Source organism: Argiope bruennichi, chromosome 2 (genome assembly GCF_947563725.1).
Source record: "Argiope bruennichi chromosome 2, qqArgBrue1.1, whole genome shotgun sequence".
NCBI classification, from domain to species: domain Eukaryota; kingdom Metazoa; phylum Arthropoda; class Arachnida; order Araneae; family Araneidae; genus Argiope; species Argiope bruennichi.
Window position 1 is genome coordinate 132,749,587 of NC_079152.1, and position 25,805 is coordinate 132,775,391.

Consider the following 25,805-nt stretch of genomic DNA (forward strand, 5'->3'; position numbering starts at 1 on the left):
CGCATATTTTCTATGGTGAAAGAAAGGTCTGCAATTCCAATTACTGTACCGATTTCACTAATTTTTATTTTATTTGATAGGATATAACTATGTTACGAATTATCACTTGCCTTCCTTTCTCCTTCTGTTTTCTGAGAAGTAAAATTTTGACACAGTTTCAATCCTAACATCTGGTCAAATTTCACCGATTTTATTCGCCACTAGATTTTGCTACTTTACTTATTCAATTAACTCATTAGAATGCTCGCTATAAGTTTATCGTAGAAATGTAATTTAAAATATCACTTTTATCACATGTGATAAGATGTAGTCTATGAAAGCTGGTCGAGACTACTAAATGAATACAATTAATATGGTGAGCGAACAGCCTGCCATATTAATTCTATGGCATATAAATACTATGAATATATATCTTTATTCTACTGATGCTCTTCTTAGCAAAAATATAAAAGTCGTTTTTTTTTTTGTTTTTTTCCCCTCTTTGAAAGTTTTATCTCAAGTTTGAAAATGATGATGGGTTGCTGCATCTTTGCGACGACAATCTAACAGATTTCAGAGCTGGAGGATTAATTCCGTGGAAGTACAAAAATATAAATATTGATTCAATGTCAAAACTTTTAGAGTACCTTAATGGCCATTGTATCTTAACTGTCATCAAACTGATCTATCCCCAATAGCTATCCTTAATTCATTTTCTTTTTTTCTTGCTTTTTTCAAAACTTATGTTCTTTGTGTATATTATTTTATAAAATGACTTTGGTATTGCGTTTAAATTATTTAGAAAGCTTAATTCTTTACTCGGAGTATGGCAACCATTCCTTAGTTAGCGTCAGAAGCAGTCGTGTCGTGATTTTAACACAAGGCGTGCGTAACGTATTAAACGGACTTCAACAAAACAATACTTTAATGAAACCATGGATTTAATTTTGACCGGAGTTAAACAAGTCAAAAACTATATGGAATTTTAATATGCAGTATAATAATATAAAGTGGATGCCGAAGATTTTTCACTTTCACTCTGAGCTGTAATCTCGGGGATGTGAGATCCCTTCACCAATCAAATTCACTTCTGCAAATGTTTGATAGAATATGCATCATCATGTTGGTGATGAGGAACATTTAATAAATTTTTAGCAAAACAATCCACTGTATAACAATACGAATAAACCTAGAAATTGCAGGCTTACATGATCTGAAAATTTAGAATGGTAGATAATTTACTGAAGTTAGACGGATTAGATTATTTTCTTAAATCAGTTCTACGAACATTAGATTGATTAGATTATTTTCTTAAATCAGTTCTACGAACATTAGATTGATTAGATTATTTTCTTAAATCAGTTCTACGAACATTAGATTGATTAGATTATTTTCTTAAATCAGTTCTACGAACATTAGATTGATTAGATTATTTTTTAAATCAATCTAAGAGCGCTCGATTGATCAGATAATTTTCTGATGGTCTTATAATTTTGAATTGTGATTAAATAACGCAGAAATATGTTTCTCTCTCAATCAACCGAGGAACGTTATGATCCCTGAGGGTTTTACCAAGTACCAGGTTCTTTACTTTGATAGATCCTTGATTAATTTGAGGTTCGAGCCAGTATCCTTCCCCTCCAGAGTTCCTCTTTGTTAGCGCAGCCATTTGAAGAGCTAATATTCAGAAATTAATTACTTGTAAATATTCGAAAAATCTGTTTCTTTGAATTCAGCTTTAAATCTGATAAATCGATTTCCTCACTGTGATTTTAAAATATCAATTTGTTCCACGAAGTAAATTTAATATCAAATTTTATTCAACGGAAAGAATTCCGTGTTTAAATAAACAACAATTTATTTGTAGAAACCGAAAACTATGAAGAATACTTAAAGAAAAGAGATTATTAAATGTTTTGCGTCGGTAACTTTTTCAAATTTCAATAATAGGAGGTGTAAATGGCTCTGATTTCTCACATTTCTTTAATATATGAGATCTTTGCTCTAGAAATCTTGGAATAGACCGTGATAGACTGTGATAGCACGGTTGCAAACATTTTACAGGAAAGAATGTTTTCGTAAGATCTCACTTCTCACACAATAGACATCGCGGTAACTCGTTCTAAATTTCTTTTTTGTCCTGAAATGTTGCCAAAATGTGATAAAACAAATGAGGTTAAAGAGTCAGACGATAAAAATAACTCTTTGATATCGATGCAGCCGCAGTGGTACTTGACAAAATGAAATTCTCACAACACATGTTCTTGTAAGAAATTTGATAAATTGACTAAAAATGTTCCACCTCCAACACGCCATGAAAATAATTTCACGCACCGAAGGATTCGAAACGCCTGAATTTGGGATTCAACGCGAGCAACGTTTTGATGATGTTTTCTGAATGCTTTTAGCGTATGTTTTACGGTTGAGTAACTTTTTAAAAAGTGCGATTTATGGCACAAAATTTTCTCTAAAAGGATTGAAAAATGCGTTTTCATCTCTAGTAATAATAAACAGCTGTGCAGTTAGGTTTTTATTTATACTTGAAATTTTTTATTATTATTGTTGGTTGAAACATTTTAGTGGAGCATAATTTTGTTTCACGTCATGCAAAAGGAAAACAAATATATATTAGTAGTCAATTTAAACAACAGTAGAATCCTTCTAGTCGTTTTATTTATGAAACGTAGTCCTAGCTTTGGCCGAAACCTTGTTCTTATACACGAGTTATTTTTAGCTACATTATTGTCAAAATGAGGAAAAGGCGTAGTTATTCTTTTGCATAACTGTCGGTAAAGATATTGAAATAAAATAAACATGACTGAAATATTAAAACTGTTTTAACCTTTAGTATATTTGCGTAAATTGCCTTCTAGTGAAATAATATTTTCAAAATGTAGACTTGATTAATAAAATGTGGGGCTTACAATGCAAGAAAATGGCAGTAAAGGCAGGTTAGAACATTCTAAAAAGACTTATAAAAGTCTTTTAAAAGAAAAGTCACAAATTCGATGGTTATTATGTTACAGTTGTCTTTAATTTTATTAAGTAAGTATGATGCTGTTCTGATGAATGATATTCTAATATGAATAATAGATGATTTTCTAATAGATAATGATAGATGATCGAAGATATTCTCAATATTCAATCAAAGTTTTATTTTTGGAAGTCTACTTTTATTAGTCTTTATACTCATTGTTGTAAATATGGTGGCTCTACAAAATTATAATAAAAATATAACATGAAAGCTTGCACTTTTGCAAATCATTTTCCACCAAGTGTGTATTTTTGAGATCTAAAATTTAATAAAAATAAGAGATATCGTTTCGTGATGTTTTTAAAGTCAGTCAATTGATAAATATTTCAAAAAAAGAGAGATTTTGTTAATCTTTAGTTTAGTTTCTTTGAAGTCGCAAGAAAATTATTTTGAGTCTTTGTCAGATGGCGCGGACGACACTTCATCCAACACTCGCTTTTCAGATGCCAAATCACACCAACATGAGAAAATTGGATTCAGATTAAACGAAAGTGCCATCTTTCGAACAATTGACTTATACTTAGTTTTAAAGATGGTAAAATCTTTAATTTAAGCTGAATAAAAGCAGTAACAAAAATTTATTGAAATTAAAAATAAAAAAGAAATTTAACAAACGAAAGAAATGTAAAGAAAATAATTTTTTTAAAGAAATTTTTTAAAAAAGAAATTTAACAAGACAAACTTTTTTTTAAATTTCTATTACATGGAATATTTAATTAATGATGGTGTTGTGAAAATGTGTAAGTATTCTTTTTCATACCATTTATATATAATAAGTGTGCAAAATTTAGTTGCTTTTGACCAACCAATTTAGAAGGCTCTATGGAACATACGTATATACGTGTATATGTTAAATCACAATGACTTTTATTCACATTCCAAATAAGTATTTCCAGAAAATATGATAAGTGATTTAAGATTATCATAAATGTAAGCAAAAGTTGTTTTATTGTTGCAGGCAAGCTCAGTCTTCGTTAGGTTGTTTGACGAGATACGCCAAAAAGTGCCTGTCTTTTGAAGAACGTTCCAAATTTAATGATGGCATCGCTGGGCCCCAAAAGGTGACTCTAGGACTCTGCACTGACGACACCGACCTCAAATCAAGTAAATGGCTGTTTCTAGTTTTGAACGTATTTTTTCACCAGGGCCATTATTATATTCATATAAATAGCAATAACAAGATATTATTGTTATTCATAAAAGTAAGATCATTGTTATTTTAAAATATAATTGAAATACTCATTGATAGTTATGGAACATGTTTCTAAATTATTTTTATAAAACTAATGTAACTATGTTTAACCAGGTATTAAAATTGCATGCAAAACAATTTTTTTCATAATATTACGCTTACATACGTTAGTGGAACAAATAATGGGAACTTCTTCAAACAATTCAATTTTTAAAGGTTTATGACTCATAATACTAGTTACTTTTCAAATAATATCATAGAATTATGTGTCAAGGAAAAGTAGTTTTATCAAGAATATCATACAGCAGAAGTGTCAATCAAATTGGAGTTAGTCATTGTAATGATCTTTGTCTGTCGAGTTTCCTGATTTTCGTGACAGTGATTGATTTCTTAAGTAAGAAGTTAATGCGACCTTCACGAATGAGTCCATAAACATTTATCAAATCTGCATGGATGCATTTCAAATCCCAAAACATATTCTCTAACTTCATCAGCTTGGAATTCAGATACCTTTGCAAGCGTTTATTTCATTTTTTTTTAATATTTGCGCTTTTTTTAAGAAAGCATTAAATTGTTCATATACTTTAATATAGGACAATGATTAACATATCATCATTTATTGCATTCCATTAAACAATGAGTTTCTTATTCTTTAGGATTTCAGTAATTAACGCTCTCTTTCTACATTTTTTCATCAATTCTATGAGCACTTATTTCGCATTCGAGATTTAACTCTGTCAGGGCTAAAAGGCCGGAAATGCCCGTTCACTGAATCTACAATGGGCGCCCGAGACGCTGGATATTACTGTGAAATCCATATATTTTTAGTTAAGCGTGGATGAATAAATATCCTAAGAGCGTGGTTTCTTCATAAGAGACTCTGACCTAGATGTGATTTGAGGGACAGGGAGGTGTCCTGAGAATATCCAATGGTAATCTGAGCACGCATTATCTTAATAGACATCAATTAAGCTGGTACCTCTTTTGTTCACAAATCTTATAATAATGCAGGCTATCATTGCAGTTTTTGAAGGCGGCAGAGAAAAGGAATTTTACTTATCTTTTAAAAAGTGACTCATGCTAATTGAATGATTTTAAAATAGAAGAGTTAAAAAGTGATGATACAGTAGAAATTGAATTTCATGTTTCAAATCATATATTTTAAATTATTAAACATATTTTGAAAAATAAGAAGTATATTATATATATATATATATTATTATTATTATTTATTATTATGCCTGTGCTAATTTGATTAAATTTTTAAAATAAAAATTTATCTGATCCTTTATAAAAAATTTTTTTTTTTATAAAACATTTATCTGATTTTTTAAAAAATTTTTGGAAATTAAACATGAAGTTGTGAGTATTTGCAGTTAATTTCAAATAATAGAAAGAAAACTTCAAATTAGTGGCCCGATATATTTTATTACTTCGAAAAGGAAATAACTTTTTTGGAATACAATCGATGAGAAATAATTTATTCAGTATATTTTAAAGAGTCTGCCGAAGTTCAATGTAACACAGGTAACCGAATTATTATAGCAAAAGTTATAATTTTCAGAAGCGCGAATGTAAAGGATTTCTTACATATGAGTACATAACTATGTATGTGCGCATCTTTGTCATTTCTAACTCCTGTCTTCTGTTCATTTCTATTGCAGGATACATAAAAAGTCTCCCTTGCTTAAAAAATATGTCGGAAGGTTTGCGGTATTGTAAAGAGAAATACGATCGCAATCAAAAAGATATCATTCTAGTCGAATACGAAGACAAAACTCATTTACAGTGCTGGTAAGATATTTTATTTAATCATTTTTCTTTGAAGTAATTAATTAAATCTTTTGAGATTTATTCGGCCCATGTACGACAAAATAATTCTTTGAAACTAAGGAATCAATATCCTTAATTTAATAGAATGTCTTAATCTGAAAAAAATTCATCATAGATTGAAATGCATAATTTTATTTATATGTATGGATTTCGTCTATTCTTCGTATGTATAGATTCATATCTATGGATTCTTACGCATTTCTAAAGAGTTACAAAAATGTTACAATGACTGCATGTTATAGAATTAAGGAAATACAGGTAATAGTAACTTATATAACTGTTACAGGTTAATAAAATTATTATAATTTTAAATTACACGGACCTCTATTACAAAAAATATTAATAATCATATAAAATAATACATATTGAAAAAAAAAAGAATCGTAGCAATAGGTGTGCTATGTATGTTGGTTCTTTACAGATCAGACCACTTGACCACCGGCAACCAAAATTAGCACATGTCTACATTGAGGGGTGGAAATATGCACCTCGGTCCGATTTTTAAAAAAATTTAATTAGACTTTTAATTAATTAATAATTAAGAAGAATTTTGGAATTTATTCTTGATAACTTCCAAACATATTATATCACATACCGTTTTAAAATATAAAAAACTATTCTTTTTTAATAATACCAATTTTATAATTGTGAATTTTTTTTCTGAATTTGGCCAATTTGTTAAAAAAATGTTTCTACTTAATTTTTAAAAATAGATTACATTGTTCTCTGAAATTCACACAAATCTCATTGTTCCATCAAATATTTAATCACGTCACTCTATTGTTTCTTCCATTGTTGAAGGATTCTGCTTAATATCTGTGTAGTTTACAAGACAGAGACAAAAAATGAAGTTACAATATCGCGAAATTCAGAAGACAGATGAATTGAATATTTATGTTATTAATAGCCTTGTGATGTCTGTGTGCATTAGAAAGGTTAATGCACACAATGAATCAATTAACGCGACTTTAATATCAAGCAATTTGACGGAATCATAGACATAAAATTATATCTAAACCGAAGATATCTGAAACCAATATTCCTAGCTAACCAATTGTTCTCCTGAGACGACTAAATGAAACAAATATTTATTTTATAAATTTATATGGATTAACTAGATTTAATTATAAATTTATATGGATTAACTAGATTTAATTATAAATTTACTTAGATTAATTAGATTTAATTATAAATTTACTTAGATTAATTAGATTTAATTACAAATTTAGATAGATTAATTGAATATTTGCATGTTTATTAGAGCTATGACGTTAAAGGATCATGCACTCATTAAAGAAAGTTTCATTTACTCATTAAACAGAAAGTATATAAGACAATTAAAATAACACGGCTTTAACACCTGACGATTTTGAGGAATCATTGATTGAAAACATACCTAAATGATTGAAATAGAATTTATAAAAAACAATAATCCCGTAAACCAATTAGTCGCTTAAAGCCACTAGTTGAACTCGAATGAATATGCATATTAAACATAACTTATATAAGACAATTAAAATAATATGGCTTTAATATCTGCCAATTTCGTGGAATCATGTCTATGAAGTTATATCTACAGGATTTATTTGAAGTTAAATATAACCAATATTTCCTAGGAAATAGCTGATAGTCTGAGATGTCTGGTATATAATAAATGAATCAAATTAGTTTTTATTTTTACTGCTAAATAGTGGTGATTAAATACTTCCCCTCCCCTAACCATATTGCATACGAAGAATATTAAGAGAAGGTATTGCAATAATCAAATAAATAAATCTCAAGATCTTGATGCATGTTTTCGTTTATGATGTATATGGATACAAAAATAAAATAAAAAAAAACATTTGGAAATATATATATATATATATATATATATATATATATATATATATATATATATATATATATATATATATATATATATATATATATATATTGTATTTTGTTATGTGAATGTGTTAATAATATGCAACTATAGAAATAATTTTCTTTCATATGTTGTTTATACTCAAATTGTAGATATGTGTCAAAGTTTGAAAAAATGTCTTTCAGCTGAAATATAATTTATATATCCATGATATTTGAAACCGATAGCTCAGAAATTGAAGAAGTTGTATACATTTGTATGAAATCTTGTACAAAAATCCATCAGAAGGAAAAAAGATCTTTTCATCCTCTTTCTTCTGTACGATATGAAAAATGAACGGAAGAAGTAATCGTATTTGTTAAGATGATTTAAAACTGCGCTTTGTCAATCACTCCAATAAAATTATTAGGCACGCTTTCATTTATTTTCATCATTTATCTGCACTTTGCTTAGTGATAATAGAAAAATTATTTGCTTTTGCGCTTAATAAAAATAAAATTATTATGCGAACGTTGCCAAGATTTTAATTAAAGATTGACGTTTTTTAAGTGTGGTGAAAATATTTAATATTTAATTTTGAATTATTAGATACATTTTTTTGAATCTTATTATGGCATAAAATTCTTTTCTTTATATGAAAGTTGCCAATGTTATACCGTAGAAAATTGGGGAAAGAATATCTTTGGCAATCTGTAAACATTAAAATTAATTATAATAATTTTATAAGATTTTTTTTGCCAGTTGGAAACATTTAATTGCACATCATTAGAAAAATATTATTTTGATCACAGATTACATGAGAAATTTCTTTTATAAATCTTATATGAGAAAAACGTGATCATCAAAACGCCGAACATCTAACAATGCAGGATGACTTAATTTTATTCTTGTGTGAAATACTGGTGCTGTATCAGAAAAATAATTTTATTTGTAAACTGCCATGCTGAGACCAATGTGAATGGTATTAATATATATATGAAAAAAAATTAGAATTTTGACTTTTCTGACTCAGGATGTTTTTTTTTAATTAAGAAAGGTATCTTGTTCTTATTGTTCTTATCTTTCAAAATGAAGAAAGATAAGAACAAGCTACCTACTGGTTTATTGTACGGGTTTAATGACGCAAGAGCCATGCTTGGCTATACTGCACCAAGGATATCTACTGTTTTGCTGGTGCGTACTGGAAATTGCAAATAGATAATTTTCTGATGATTCGAAAACGGAAAGGAACTCTTTATATTTTCTCGTGTGAAAGTATACTAAGAAAGAGCATTAAAATCCTCAAAGAATTCGAACTCGAAAATTTTGACGAATGTTCATGTTTCAATGCCTTCTGAATCCAATAAACACATCTTTGCAACTGTGTGATCTGTTTTTGAATATAACACAAAAACTTTGTGCCAGAGAGATAAAATTTGACACAAGGTCTTTATACCAAATTTATAGATTTTTATCAAATTTTAAGCGAAATCCATTTGGAGGATATATGTCTGGCTGTTAGAATATAAGTTAGCACAACATATACAAATCGAAGACAGCTAAATGAATACAATTTGACTCATAGTCATAACATCTGAAATATAGATACATCTTTTTCAAGTTCTTAACCATATTTTTCAAATCGTTGATTTTGCGTCGGATTTTATTCTCACAAGAACAAAAACACGAAACTGAAAAACTCAACGACTTAAATAAATTAAATTTGGTACAGGATTTGTAGTTTGTGTTAAACTATAAGTGTGAAAAATTAATTATTAGCTTTTCCCACTTATGTTTGCATGTAAAGAATTCAGAGATCTTAAGAATCTCTTCTAATTTCTCTTTAGGTTAAGTGGATAAAATCTCAAAACATTTTCTAAAGCAAGATTTCTGGAAGAACTGAAAACTTATCCTCATATCCTTTGAAAGTAGTTGGAAAATAATACCTGACATAATTTTTCATCACTCTTGGAGATTACTTTCATCCGTACGCTTTTAAGTCCTAACCCGTTGTAAGATTAATATCTGTTCGCCTAATTTGAGGCTAATACAATCCCGACATATATCTGTTACAATTCTAACATATTTCTGTAATCGTATCTTGTTGTCCCACGATGGTGAGCATTTGGTGAAGTTTTAAAACTTTGGCACGTTTTTATCGTTCTGCTCTGAGGAACCAGGCATTAATTTTATCATTTTACTTTAGATCTCTCATTTCAGTATTATAGTTCTTGATAAGTAAGCGAAGAGCCAGTGGTCGTTTCATTCTCTCTACCCTCTTTGGCCAATCTATCTGCGACCTCATTACTACTAATATTTACGTGTGACGGGATCCATTAGAAGTGGACCTCGTTTAAGCGTATTAATTTATTTTATTGCGCTTTATAATATTTTTATTTTAAATACTCATCTATTTCCAGTTCGTTCGATGGTTACCGACGCTGCTTACGAATGCTGATGGAAACCCAGGAATCCTGTCGAGAAGAATCCGCAGCCGTCGTAGACGAAATAGCTAGTCGCATGGGCGGTGTCTTCTCTGAAGAAATGTGTGCTGAACATTTCGAAAGATGTACCGGAGCACCCTCTTCTGCTGTTCTGTGGGTGATGTCCGCTTCTCTCACCATTCTGACGTCGTCAGCGAGCTTGCTGCTTCTAAAATTCTTGTGACAATTTTAGATCCATTCTGTATTTCGGTCAAGAAGTGATAATCTTTTTGTCACTTTATTGTGGTTCGCTGATGGCGTAATAAAGAATCTCATGAGTACATTCATTATCCAATGAGAGAAACCTGCTAGAAGAAACTGCCGTTTTTGTAAGTATTGTAAATTGCATTGTGAAACTTCAGGAGATACTCTTTATTTTGGAACTTGTTTTCTGAGTGTATACGATGTTCTTTGTATAGTATGTTTTAAATATATAAATAGAAAGAGGCTTCTATCCATATATAATAACAATGATCGAATTACATGAACGAATTACAAATGCTTCTTATAACAACTGGACTTACGAAAATGCTGTTTATCCTTTTCAATTTTAAAAATCTTGACTGCGTAAATATTCACTGATTTTTTTAAAATTCGAAACCTGACTTTCTATGTTATTTAGATATATTATTTTTTAAATCATTTATTTAATTTCATTTGCATATAACTTGATGTAATTGTTATTATCAGATAATGTAACGGTTTTAATTCATAATAAATAAATACCATTTTCTTTTGATTTTTTTAATGCAAAAATTAAAATAATTTTCTGAAAATACGATTTTATGATCATTTTCTTGTAGTATTTATTTTTTAAAAATTTTTTGACACCTTTCAGTTAATAATTTTTGTTTTTCACTTATCTTTCTTCAGAATTATGCATTTATCTATTACACTCCATATTATCAATTGTCCTTTCCTTTTGAATTTTAAATATGGCTTTTATAACAAAATCTGAGTTCTTAAATTTTTTTTATTATCGTTTTTAATGTTCTGGATTTTTTAGTGACTGAAAGTAACTTCTCAAGATAATTTTGTTTGTTTCCGATATTAATCAAAATCTAATATTTAGCTTGTAATAATAAAGCTATTTACTTGAATGAATTTCATAAGAACTGTATTAAAAATTTATAAATCAATGAATTTATGTTTTTATGACTCTTTAGACTTTATTTCTCTTTTGAATTTTCTTTTGTTAAGACTTTAGATTAGTGTCGGTTTTTTTCCAAGCACATCCAAAAATTTGCCAAAAGTCCACCATCTGGGATGGCTACAAAAATTGGTTTCAAAATTCTTTTAGAGTTGCAATAAAGAGCTGAAAAGATAAATTTGAAAAGAGATCGCCCCAAAATAATTACAATTCAACTTGGCCACCGAACATGAATCTCAAGTCTAACCTTTCTTGTATTCTTCTTATAAAATTATGTTCTTTTTGTGTATTTGATAAATTTAAAGAAGTATTTGTTTACCACTTTTTTTAAATTGTAATGTTGCCGAACTTTTTTTATAAGAAAAGCTTTAATTTTTTCTAGAATTTCATTACATGAATTTTATTTTTCAATATGAAATCATCTTAAAGAAATGTATGAAAAAATATGTTTGACAGCATAGGTATTCGAAAACTGTTTTCCAAAGTGTATAAATTTTTTCGAGATATATAGTTTGTAAAGTCAATATATGCATGGTAATATTTTTGTCAATTCTTCGTATTTAGCATCAGCAAAAAGATATCTTCACAATTCTTTAATTTACAATTCTTTTTACTTTAAATTATAACTTAATTAGCTCCTAAAATATCCAAACTTCGTGTAAATTCTGTGCTTTACTTTTTCGTTATTTTATATGCACTCTGTGGAATGTGAGATCTCTTTCTTTTTAACATTTAAACACTTTATATAAATTTATACTTTATATATCATTTAAAATACTGTTCTGCTTTGTGAAATGAAATGATACTGTTTTCATTAATTTTTTTAGAGCTCAGTTTTTAACTTGTAATTTGCATCTCAAATATTTGCTTAGTTGTAAAAGTGCTTTTTATTCTCTAGAGTAAAGCACAAAAAGTTAGATTTTGTGAAGAAAAAGCAGTTTGTACTAAAGTTAATGTGTTAATAATTACTTGAATGGTGCTGCATCCATGCGTTTACTCATCGTCATTTCAAAAATGCGATTCTCAGTGATTACAAATGTACAGTCATGACTTGAATCATTTTATTTATACTCTCCTCTTGAAATTAATCATTCGAATGAAAAGGATGTTTGTAATCTAGAATTAATCTACAAATAATAAAATATATATTTATCTGTTATGTTTGCGTTTTTCTTTTTTTTATGAAAAATATATTTTTATATATTATATATTATATATTTATATTTTGTATATTATATATTTTTATAAAAATATATTTGAACATATTCATGGAGAAATTCATACCAGTTACTTTATGTTAACTAAATATTTTATCATCGTCACCCTACTTTTTATATTTTTATTACTGCTGTTTGTGTTTAACCCGTTCAAGACGGATTGTACACACAGTTTTTAATCCGCCTCTATTGGGTTAATTTAACGTGAGAACGACACATTTTCGGTACAAGTAAATTAAGAATTTTCACTCTGTGGGAAAACATACCCACCTCCACGAACACATGTTTAATTCCTGTCTTGGAATATGAAAATACACAACACCAATCTTAAATAAACATGGAAAAGTGCTTGATGTTTTTTTCCCTGGTGCTCTGTAATCTGATAGTAACGAAACAAACTTAAGAATTCGAAAATAGAAACCCATCTTATATATCCCCTTTATAAAATAGTGAAACAAGTTTTATTTCCTATTATACTGCTGTCATATACAAAATACTAATAACAAAATACATAATACAAAAATATTAAAAATGATTGAAACAACTCAAACTAATTTTGGTTTATTGTGAAAGAATTTCTTACAATGGCAAAGGAAAAGGAAGAGTTTGAACTGGTTCCTTTCTGACCTGTGATTTTCTGTCAATGAATTCTAAAATTTTATAACTTTCATTAACCAACTTTATAATATTTTGTTTTTAAAATAGGGATATTCGCGATTATATCTATAAATAATATTCTGCCTCTTATTTTCAACCAGAATAGAATCTAATTTTCCGATAAAAATCTGCATTTCGCTTTAAATATGCATTTTCGAATTTTAATTTTGTATATATATTTGGATGTTATTCATTGTTACTACATTCTATATTCAGCTCAAAATCTTTCAAAGTTATTTTTTTACACCAAGAAAAACTAAAGATGTTTTATATTTTAAAAAATATAGAATTATACATGTTCCAGATTGTAAAATGATAAAAATTATGGATGCAAATTGAAATATAATAAAAATGAAATTTATGAATACGAAATTTAATAAATAATATGGATATTGGCAATCATGGCTGCTTTATGTTGAGACTGTTGCGAATACAGACTATTAAAGATCATACAAAGAAATCGCTACCATCATTTTCACAATGCATTCTCAGAATGTATTGTTTATCAGAACTATTGATAAACAATAACTATTGATAACACTGCAGAAGTGAAGTATTAATTTGTCTTTTTGAAATATAGGAATTAAAAATGTATTTTTTTAAATTTCATTGTTATATTTTAAGGAAGAAGCGGATTTAGTTATTTTGTGGCCTTAAGCAGTGCACTTTATTGAGGCTTTCTTTTGATAGGAGGGTCAAAATAGTTTCAGCACATTTTCAACGTATTAATAATTTATTTTAGGTTAAAGCATTTTATTGTATTAACTTCGTGATTATGTATTTGTTTTTAATTATCTATTACCTTTAGCAATAATATTATTCAAGCAGATATCCAGTTTAAAAATGTTCTAATAACTAAGTGATTGTAATGATCTTGGAAATGGCCCGTTACTCTTGATAACATGGTCATATTATTCAAATATTTTATCATTCATAGTATTTGTATTTTATACAATCTTATTTATTTGCAAGTAAGAAAATAAATTTTTTATTGGCCTGATTGTGGCCTCTGTCAGCCTAAAGGTCCTACCTAAGAAGAAATCCGCCATTGTTTCATGATGCTGTTTAGATGGTTATTTGTAAGCAAAATTAGAATTACTTTATAAGTTTTATTGTTTTTGGAAGCAAAAAAGTTCTTTCGCGTTCACCTAAACCTTCGCCAGAAAATCAGTAGGCAACATTTTCTGAAAGAATCTCAATTTTGTTAAAATATTAGAAGACACTTTTTGTACTCATTCTTGACAGTTGTAGTTACCAGGTACTGTAGCATTTTAGAGACAATGAGTAAATCATAAGACTTGTCATTCAAGAAAATATTTTATTCTTTGATTAAAAAATTATTTTATCAACATCATTACCAACAACTATCGTTATTAGCCTACAATACAATATAAAAAAAATGTTTTCGAAATTGTGTCATTAGTGAACATTTGATCAATTAAAAAAAGACAGTTGAAAATAATCTAGACTCTTTCCATTTTATTAATTAATCAATGAACATTTGATCAGTTTTAAATATGGGGTTCGATTCAAGAAAGTCTAGACTGTTTAAATTCATCATTTTTAATAAAATAATGGACAAAAAGACTAAAAATAAATCAGAAAAAAATATCAACATTGGATACAATACTAAAAAAATAATTTCTGTTGTTGAAGCACATCTCAGTATTTCTGAAAATGAAAATAACAGCTCAAAAATCTCGTCAATACTCTATATGATTGACAGGACTTTAAATAATAACTTTATCTAATGAAGCATTTAATTAAATGAAAATTACAGGGAACTGTGGACGAGACCTCACTGCTAGAAGGCTTCAAAAATGTATGGTTCAAGAATTCCATCTTGAATATCACCATGAAATGAGCTTATCATTATTCAAAGATTAAACAATCAGCAAATAAATGGATGATTTCACGTTAAAGTATTATCTAGTCTTCAGTGTGACATGTAATGCATTCGCCGAAGTTATCAACCAAATTATTTTATGCTAAGCAACTATTTCGAGCGAATCCTTTAACCATTTTTCATTCATATTTCTTTCAAGTATGGCGACAGAAAAAAGCCTCGGATTTGATGTTTAATATTGTGCTGTCAACCATGGTCCCAACAAAAGTGATCCATCCACTCGTACGAAGAAATATTGTTCCTTGGAGCAGAAAGGATTTTTATACACGCGTAGGTACAAATAAATTGGTATTCTTCTTAAATGCGCCGATTTGGTAGAACAAAACATCTCTGCTTGTTGGGGCAGCGATAAGGATCAGAGATTGGAATAAAATAGCCATAAAGTGTTTCCCGATTTGCCATTGTTGCTGAATAATGTGTCACAGTTATGCCTTATTGGAAAATCGATGAACAAGTGAACTATGCTGAAGACCGGAAATCTAAGAAGGGAGATTTCAACAAAACATTCGAGCGTTAAATGCCCTGTTTTTATTACATGTTGAGGATAAATTGCAAGTAAGAAATAAAACGATAAATGATTTAATGAGAGACTCATCTAAATTTTAAAATGCCACGATTTCAATCGACGTTGTCAAAGTATTTGTAATGCCTTCGGTGGCCACTAAAAGAAGGATTAGTATTCTTTGTTAGCAATGAATTGATATTTTTAAAGGAAACGAAAACAACTACTTAGTTATCGTATATTTGGTATGCAACTGAATAGCGATGAGTAATATATTCGTTTGTTATTGCATAATAATCTTTAGATAAGTACGAATGAAATCTTTAAAAAATTCATTCTAAATGTGGATTCTGCTAAAGAAATATATTTTCCCTGCTATTAGGCAACATTTATACTTATCTAAACATTTAACAGAAACAGTTAGTTAGTTGTCTATATGTTCTTCTTTGAAATAGAGGCCAGAGGAAAACATTCTTCGCTTAAAGATGTTCCAATTTGTACAGAAAACATATTCCAAAAAATTCTGATCTTTAATCTGAGGAGAAAATTCTTTTGGTACTGCATCTGTACCAATCTGTATGCTCAGAAAAAAATTTTCTGGAATTATTTTTACACCACTGTAAGGTATAAGTCAAATTTAAAGAAATATTCTATTGATTCAGCTTCATTCCATAATCATCGAAATCGTTAATTAAGCAAAGTTTTTTTTAATATTTCAAAATAAGCAGAAAATTGAGCAGATTTTTAAAATTAACTTCTCATACAATGTATATGTTTTCAATAATTTATTAAAGATATAAATAAACTTGAGATTTATAATGGCATATTATGATTCTTCTTTATTTTACCGTCAAGTGTCCAATCAATAACTTCAAAAGCAACAATTGAAAGTTATCTATCTATACTTATAAAAACGCTCAATGTGGGTGCATGTGCGTGCGTGCATGCGTGTGTGTGTGTTGGTTAGCACGATCAAACGATCTGCAAGTTAGATCGTTTGACTTACAGTTACCAAATGTGGCCCATTTATACCTTGAAGATCGAGAATTTGCACCTCGGAGCAATTTTTTTAAAATATTTAATTAAAATCTTAATTAATTAAAAATTACGCGAAATTTCGGCGTTTTTCCGCTATAACTTCCGAAATTATTATCGCACAAAAATGTTTTTACATCAAATTGATGTCCAAATAATTATCATTGGACACAATATACCAATGTGTCTATCTACAAATTAAATTTCTATTTTTGATGAATTTTTAAATAAATATTTTAACTATTTTCAACAATTTATTTCCCATAAAATAAAATTTAATCTGCACGAATACGTTCCGAAAGCATCGGAAACATTTATCTTTTATCAACGTGTTGCCATCCCAATAACAGAAGCTCAAATTAAAAAATAAAAGAACTGTTATTGAAAATTGAATATATAAAAGTGTAATTTTCAGCACGTTTCCGTATGAAGTGAAAAAAATGTGAAATACGATATTCTAAAAATAAAAGAAAAGAAAAAGTTTCTATGATCTTTTACAGTATCTGTATTATCAATTCAATTAAACTTAACTGGGTTTAATATATATAGGATTATCTCTGTAATTTTCACCCATCAGCTAATTTGGGCTTTACATCTGCCAATAAAATGGTCTAAATGAACTAAATAATTATATTTTATGTCAATAAATACTCCGATTCTTAAATAAATACTTCGATGAATTACGAATTTTAAATTTTTACATAGATTATCTTAATCTTGAATCACATTTTACAAAATATTCTTGAGATACCAATATTTTAATAAAAATTGTTGAACTAGAATCCACTAAATCAATCACTAAAACTGACTAATTTATGAAATGTGAATATCACTCATATCTATAAAAACTGGCGATTTTAGACCACTTCATCGACTGTCTCAAATCAGTCAGATTTGTTCGCAGAAGGCAGAAACGTATATTTATCTATTTAAAAGTCGAAGTGTCAAGAGTATTTCGCTGATTATGATTCCTTAGGACAAAAAGACTGTGTAAAATTCATAATTTTTTCATAAGTACATTTATTGACTGAAATAAAATGAAATATTTTTATTTATATCATTTAAGTATTTTAAAGTAAAACTGAAAACTAAATTTCACGATGAATCAGAAAAAGTTTTGTTGAATAATTCGTTATAATATTATATAAATTACGAAAAATATTCTGCTATGCATATACAACTTTAATGGCAAACGACTCTGCTTTCACTTTTCATATTTAAAAAAAAAGGCATAGATGGTTTGAGTAAAAAGCGTTTTTCTATTAATTGCAGTTTAACAGTTGCACTCTTATTTAAAGTTGAAATCTTATGGGAGCAGACAAAAAAATTCAAAAGAGAGATGTGTAGTACAATGAACAGAACAGTTTAATGCCTACATGACTGAATTATATAATTATCATAATCTGAAGCTTAAAAATATTTTGCAGAAAAAGCTATTAAGAGACCAAATTACATAAAATGTTTAATTGAAAATTTTAGAGATCATTAATACTGGCGAACCGGCAGGTCGTCAAAGGCGGCTAGCTTATAATAAAGCTCAATGTGTGTGTGTGTTGGCGCTGTACAGGTCAGACCGTTTGAGCTATAGCTACAAAATCTGGCACATGTATACCTTGGAGGTCGGAAATGTGCACCTCGGAGCAATTTTTTAAAATTTTTAGTTAGAATTTTAATTAATTAAAATTAAACCGAAATCTTGGCGTTTTTCCGCTATAACCGAAAATATTAGAGCACAAATTTGAATTTTACATCATATTGAAAATTAAAAAAATTATCTGTTTAATGATAGTAATGTTTTAACTAACAAATTAAATTTCTATTTTTAATGAAAAAATAATTTCATCATTTTTTTCAACAGTTAATTTACACAAAATAAAAGTAAAATTTTAACTGCACGAGCACGTTCTGCTTCACGAACACGTTGAACACGAGCACGTTGACTGTTATTGCAAATTAAACAAAGATGTCGTTTTCAGCACGTGTCTGAAATGAAATAAGCACGTGTTTCAACACGTGTCAGAAATGAAATATGATATTTTATCAAGAGTAAATGTAAAGGTAAGATTTCTATGATCTTTTACAATATGTATTTTCTTAAGGTATCCGACTACGTTGAAAACACTGGTTATCGAATCACATTGGCGAATTTTACTTTTCTTATTATTTCTAGTAGTTCAGGCTTTCCTCTTTCCAAAATAGTATTTTCTAGGAAACAGAAGGTCTGACCTATCATCCAGGAGAATTTTAAACAATTTTTTAGCTAAAATTTTTCTTTAACTTCAATTATCTCAAACTTTAATTTTTATAAAAATTATCCACCGTTAACATGATATCTCAAAAACTAATAGAGGTCTTTACATAAAAATTTTAACGTGTGTTTTAAATACTGTGGGCAATAAAATGACCCAAAAGTTTTATTGTTGGTGAAATACTTTTTCATTTATAGGTGTTTTTAGAAAAATTAAGTTGTAAATTTATGGCAAAAATGTATATATACGTATATTTTTACTCATAATTTCTTTGCATCTCAAAATGTTTCTTAGATTTTGGTTCATTTCATTCATAATTATATACTATAACTTGTGTACAAAGAAAAATAGGATTGCTGCATTACAATTTTGTATAGAGTGTTAACGTTTAGGTTAAATTTCATTAAAATTTACTACAAATTTTCCTATTTCTCAAAATATATTAAATTTCCAAATAATTTTTTTGTATATATAGTGTTTATAATTGACAATACATCTAAAAACCATAAAAAGTTTTTAAAAAATCCTATTTTTCAAAAATATTGCTTCGAACGTAGTCGGTTACCTTAATTCAATAAATCAGCTTTATTTAAACATGATTTAAGATATGTACCTTCAATTCAAGGCCCAACGACTAATTTGTAAGCTTTTAATAATAGAAATACAAGTATTAAAATGGTTTAAATGAAGTAAATAATTATATTATAAGTAACTTGAGTTTATAAATGTTTAAATAAATAATGCATGTTTAGCTTTTATCTAGATCCTCTGCTCTGTGAAACATATTTAACAAAATATTCTTAAGATTCTAATATTTTTTTTAATAAAAAGAGTTGCGTTCCAGTTAATTAACTCAGTCTCTAAAACTGACCAATTTATCAATATTTGATATTCAATAGAACCAGGTGAATTTAGATCACTTCATCGATCTTCTCAAATATAATACCCAAATCAGTGTCCAGGGTTTCTTAAGACTAATTGGTCAAAGATTATGAAAATGTTAATTGTTCTAAACTATTCTACCTAAAACTTCATAAATCGATCAGATTTGATTGCAGAAGGTATAAAGGTTCATTAATTTATTAAAAAGTTGAAGTGTCAAGAATATTTCGTAGAATATAATTAATTAGGCCCAATGGACTGTCTAAAATTTAGACTTCATAATTTTTAAAATATATTGATAGATCGATTCAAAACAAAATATTGCTATTCACGTCATAATTATTCTTGAAATAGTACATAAATTATGAAGGATATTCTATAGTACACATAAGATTTAAATGCTACACGACTCTGTTTTCATTAATCATAATTTTTAAAAAATGCTTGATTTCAATAAAAATGATTTTTTTAGATTAATGACAGTTTAATCATTTTCACTTTAATTTAAACTAGAAATTTTACCAGAGCTGACAGAAAATTAGAGAGATATATATTACATTATGGCTTAAGTCCTTTATGAGTGAATAATATGATAATTAAAATTTGAAGAGTAAAAATATTTTGATTAAAAAACAACTGAAAGAAAAGTTACATAAAATATTTAATTGAAAATTTTAACAAGCATTAAAATTGGCGAAACCTCTGGTCGTTAAGGCGGCTAGTAAAAAAACAAATGTAAAGTAAGAGTTATGAACTCATAAATCTTTCAATAGACTACCAAGAAAAGTTTTTAAAGAATTAGATGTATACTAGGATCTAAACTTATCCCACATTCATTGTATCATATTTAAAGTGACAAGATTTTCTTAACTTCCATTTAAAACTTTCTGAAAACGGGGTGTACAAACCTAAGTAAATAGAAACATTAAAAAAAAAAGAACGATATAATTTAGAAACAATTAAATAATTAATTTTCAAATTAGCACAATTTTTTTAACCAGAAAGCTACAATTTAAAAGCAAAATATTTTATTTCGTATTCCATTTACCATTATTTTCTTCCGGTTCGATACGTTCTCATAGATCATATTACTTTTATGGTTATGAAAAAGAATTCCACATATGCTAAATTTAGAAAGATCATATCTTGTTTTTCGTTTTTCATAAACAACTATTTATTGATAAATAAAATAAGGAACAATCCAGGATTTTTAATTCATCTGAAAACTATTAGGCTTCCATATTTAACTTATTGTAAAAAATGGAATGTTTAATTGAAATATTCGAATTAAGTACAAAATTTCGAACTGTTCCTGCTAATCTGGCCATTACTTGATGATTCTCAAACAGAATTTCTGTTTAACTAAAATTTTGGAATTTGCATGATTTAGGGAATAATCTTTATCAATTTGTGAACCGCTAGTTGAAGAATTTATATAATTATCACCTGTTTCATGGAGAAAAAATTTCCGCACATGCGCAAACACTTACTGAATCCATTGCACATTATAATAACGTAGCATCTATTTTTACACATGCTGCCGTTTAGACGTTATCTCTTTATAAAGGCAATCTTCACGAAATTGAGAAACCAATGTGTTACAAATCTCTAATGTTGCTTCCCAGCATGGCTAGTTTAATCACTGGAAAGACCATTTTACAATCAGCTCTGTTGGATGCTGATCGGATGCCGAATGAGTTGGCGACAAAATAGATAATACTGGAATCTTCCAGAATTTTGGTGATAGAACCAATAGGAACCGAGATATGCCTGATTGTTTCAGAATCTTCTCTGGCGGGCTCCGGGATCTATAAAAGGCCTGCAGTTTAAGCTGAATCCGTCGTGTATTGAATCGCAGAAAGAGTCAACGGTGAATTGATCAGTCCAGCGAAGAGCAAGCGTTGTGTGGAGCCCAAGCGATTGCTGAAATGAGCTGTGTACCGAGTCCTAGTGTTTATTGTAGAAGTAACATCGAGTCGTGTGAAGAATAGCCAGTATGAATGTGTTGGCAAATAGATACAAGAATGAGATCAAGGCAGAAGAATGAGAAGTTCTATTCTTTAACTGTGCCATTAACTTCATTCATTGTTGGAAGGCCATGCGGACATGTACTAACTGTATTTGGGCTTCATTGTTTGACGTTTTCCTGATCTTCCTTCGAACGAAACACAAACGTGAGCCAGTTTATCCCGAAGCATCTTCAAAAAGACAATCTGCAGGATAGGACAAGACATATAGGAATAAAGTCAAACCTCTACCTCAGAGGATTCCTGAGCTCTTCGAGAAAGTTTTGTCCAACAAAAAAAAATTGTCTTTTATTCGTGGATTTTACTAGTTAAGCTAACAGGCATCAGGACTTCAACCACCATGATGCAGTAAGTTGCAGAAATATAGATTTTTTTCTAAATTCAAATATTACTTTGCAATCAATCTATATTATAATTTATGATAAATGTTTTTACTTAAAACAAATAAATCAATAATTTAATTTTCTAAACCAATTATAAACTATTATTCGTAATGTATTAAATACGTTATAAACATTCATAACTGAAAATATGCGGTGGTAGGAATCGTAGAAGACTTTCTAATCATACGAGTTTCTTAACCTAATCATAAAAAAAAATTATTTAAGTATTAAACTTTTATTTCCTCAGATCATCTGGTATTGTTTTGCGTTCTCCTTTGAAATTAGTAATAATAGTTTCCAGGCCATTTTATTCGTTGTTTTTTTTTAATATGTGGGGTGTGACGAAGTTTCGAATTCGCCAATGGGCTAAAAAATGAGTTTCGATCCCTCGTTGTCCTGTTCAAAATTGTATTTTTATCCCTTTATCATTTACTTTTTTTTTTCATTCTTTATTAATTTTTTTTCGATTTTTTTAATTCTGTGTTTAATTTCTGTAGTATTGTAATTATTTCAAACAAAGGGATTCAAAAGTAATGAGTCATTTTCTAATTGAAGCTATGAATGTTTGTTTAAAATCTGTGCAATTAATGCAGATGCTTTTTTTTTCTTTTTTTAGTTTTTTGAAATAGCATCTTAAAAGAAAAACACTGTGACAGCAGTTCATAAGAAATCTTGAGTACGATTGAGAAATTGAAATATGAACAAAAAATTATATGCTTCAGATATTTTATTATCAAATACAGCTTCGTAGATAAGAAAAATAAAATAAGAATGTGCCCCATGCTTAATATAAGTCATATTGTCGACAGAGTGTTTGTGTAGACGGAAAACGTTAGTTGAAAATATAACCGCTGGAACCATATTATTTTACCATTATCTTTAAAAAAATAATGCATAATAATATAAGCATCACAACACAGACAGGCGCATATAATACAAAAAACGTAACATAGACATTTACACTCTAAAAATTCAAATGCAATGCATAAATGCTCACCCTTTTCAAAATAAGACACGACAGACATCACACTGAGAAGAATTAAGTTGTCATTGTCAGACATTGTTATTGTCTGCTGGCAATATGCATATTATATTTATGCACTAATATTCGCCAGCAAATAGAAGTTAAGTTCACTACAGTATTAATAGTAAATGGACGTTTGTGTTTTATGTTAATTTTCATTTGATGACTCCTAATAACTGGCATTGAAAGCGGGATAAATGAATAAATATTTTGTTTTCATGGTACTGTTCCTTATACATACTCTTGTTTCTCTAATTGAACAAAATATCTTACTATTTTCTTACAATATCTTTATGGCATTGTTCGGCATTTAGAATATTGAAAAGAATCTTGAAATGCGGTACAATGCTTTATATTATTAACTAATGTTATCTCCATCACTACGTCATTTGTTAAAATGCAATACTGCATATTTTCTTGAAATTCGAAGGACTTCGAAACATTTTTCTAATGTGAGCTTAAAACATCGTCAATAATCAGAAGTATCCTTGTGATAACTAGCGCCATTCGAAATCGTTTCTATAGTGTGTCAAAAAATGGCGACTACTTTTTTGTTATACTTTTGTCCGATAGATGGCAATACTAACCAATTGCGGAATTATATTCGAATGCATAAGGTTTGATGTAGAACAAAATTGCATATTTCAATATTTTCTTTCCTTTTTTTTTTAAACATTTATTTGTAATATCTGGTTAAAAGGTTCCCCCCACCCACCCACTACTAAATCTTCTTCAGATAAATTTATGCAATTAAAGACTTGTTTTAAATCACGAAATAATCAAAAGATTTTAGAAAATATATATTTTTTATACAATTTTTATATTATTCGGAAAAATATATATATATTACAAGAATGGAAATCCTATTGGGTAATTAATCATTTCATGTTTATATATATATATATATATATATATTATTATTATATTTCTGTATATATATACAGGAAAATTCTATTTGAACTACAGTTTGAAACAGGCTTTCCTTTTTTGTTAAAGAGAAGACAGTGAAGTGAGTTAATATTAGCAATCTAATAAATGTTATTATCTGTAACAAAGATATAATTGATCTTCTATTTCAGGAATCTTCCACGTAGTTTCAAATAATGAAGATTATTTTTATGATAAAAATACATGCGTATAGATTCACACATATTCTAATAATTTCGTTTTCAAATCAAAAAATGTAATTTTTGGTCTAGAAAATTATTTATTTCTTTAATTTCCCAATAATTTCAACTTTATTACTCAACTCGACAAGTTTTCCAGTGTGAATTTAAGTTCACGTAATTATTGTCGTTATTTTTTATCTTTGATCTGTTAAAAGCACAAACGTTAAGGGATTTTTCGTGTATTTTAAAACTTTCTAGATGGAATCTTTAGTTCATAGGTTCCCAAAGTGGTTCATGTGGACCCCCAGGGGTCCACGTAGACGTGAAAAGAAAACAGGGGTTCACAAGTTGTAAGTGGGGGTCCACGAAAGATTTTCTGATTTTCATAATAAATAACAAAAATTTTGGCTTGGATATACCTATCAACTTAGGCAGGTAGCATCATTCACTAGGTAGGTACTCAAAAATATTCGAGACTCAGTTCAAACACAGAATTGAATAGAACAATAGATAATAGTACAAGTGTACACCACATGTCGAAACTTGCAAAGTGCCACCCATGCGCCGTCTCATTAAAAGTATGACTATTTTTTATTGTTGATTTATATTTCAGAGTTCATTGTTGATTTTTTTTGTCAATTGTTGATTGTTTGTAATAATAAATGTTTATAATTTTGTGATAATAAATGTTTATAATTTTGTAATAATAAATGTTTATAATTTTGTATAACTACAAGTAATAAACAGGACACAAGAAAATGTGCTACTTTTTTTTCTTCTTAACACCCCCAATTTAGGGTGATATTTTTTAGGAGTTTTGGGAATACAGTAGAAATGTAGAAGCAGGGGGTCTACCGAAAATAGTAAAACTTTGAAAGTGGCCCACGAGAAAAAAACGTTTGGGAACCTCTGCTCTAGTTGGATTATCGATAGCATGCAATATTCATACGAACATTTATTTGGACGAGATGGCATCAGAAAATTAATGCTATATCTAGATTTCGTAGAATTTTTTAAGACAGCCAATTATTCTCTCGTACATGATTTTAATAGCTGAAATTCTATAAAATATTTATCAACAAGTGCAGCTTTGAGGTCCACTTTAACCACTTGAATAGTATTTCATCTCTATTAACACAAGGTGCCGAACAACATTATTCTTGTTCGGAACCGAAGGGTTTTAGGTTCGAGACGCTATTTCACAAAAGAACCGTCGTGTAAGCGGGTCTGATGAGTGTAAAAAAGTCCTCGTCATCTGAACGCGGTTCAAAATTACGAGGTCCGTCCCAAAATAGGT

At 28.6% G+C, this 25,805-nt stretch overlaps 2 protein-coding genes across 3 annotated transcripts in view; one reads left to right on the plus strand and one right to left on the minus strand.

The window, feature by feature from the left end:
* The window catches only part of LOC129962388 (uncharacterized), an 84,198-nt gene extending 71,522 nt beyond the window's left edge, over positions 1 to 12,676 (plus strand). The window contains exons 3-5 of the mRNA XM_056076142.1: positions 3,972 to 4,117; positions 5,870 to 5,999; positions 10,305 to 12,676. Of these exons, the coding sequence (XP_055932117.1) occupies positions 3,972 to 4,117; positions 5,870 to 5,999; positions 10,305 to 10,551 (523 nt within the window). The 3' untranslated portion in view covers positions 10,552 to 12,676. The remainder of the gene's footprint in view (positions 1 to 3,971; positions 4,118 to 5,869; positions 6,000 to 10,304) is intronic.
* The window catches only part of LOC129962395 (toxin CSTX-20-like), a 385,421-nt gene that overhangs the window by 140,886 nt on the left and 218,730 nt on the right, over positions 1 to 25,805 (minus strand). Inside the window, exon 5 of one of the 2 annotated variants that reach the window (XM_056076149.1) lies at positions 13,523 to 13,534. The exons of the other annotated variant lie outside the window; for it this stretch is intronic. The gene's annotated coding sequence lies outside the window, so the exon portion shown is untranslated. Of the gene's footprint in view, positions 1 to 13,522; positions 13,535 to 25,805 lie in introns of those variants that run through there. 2 annotated transcript variants of the gene reach the window in all.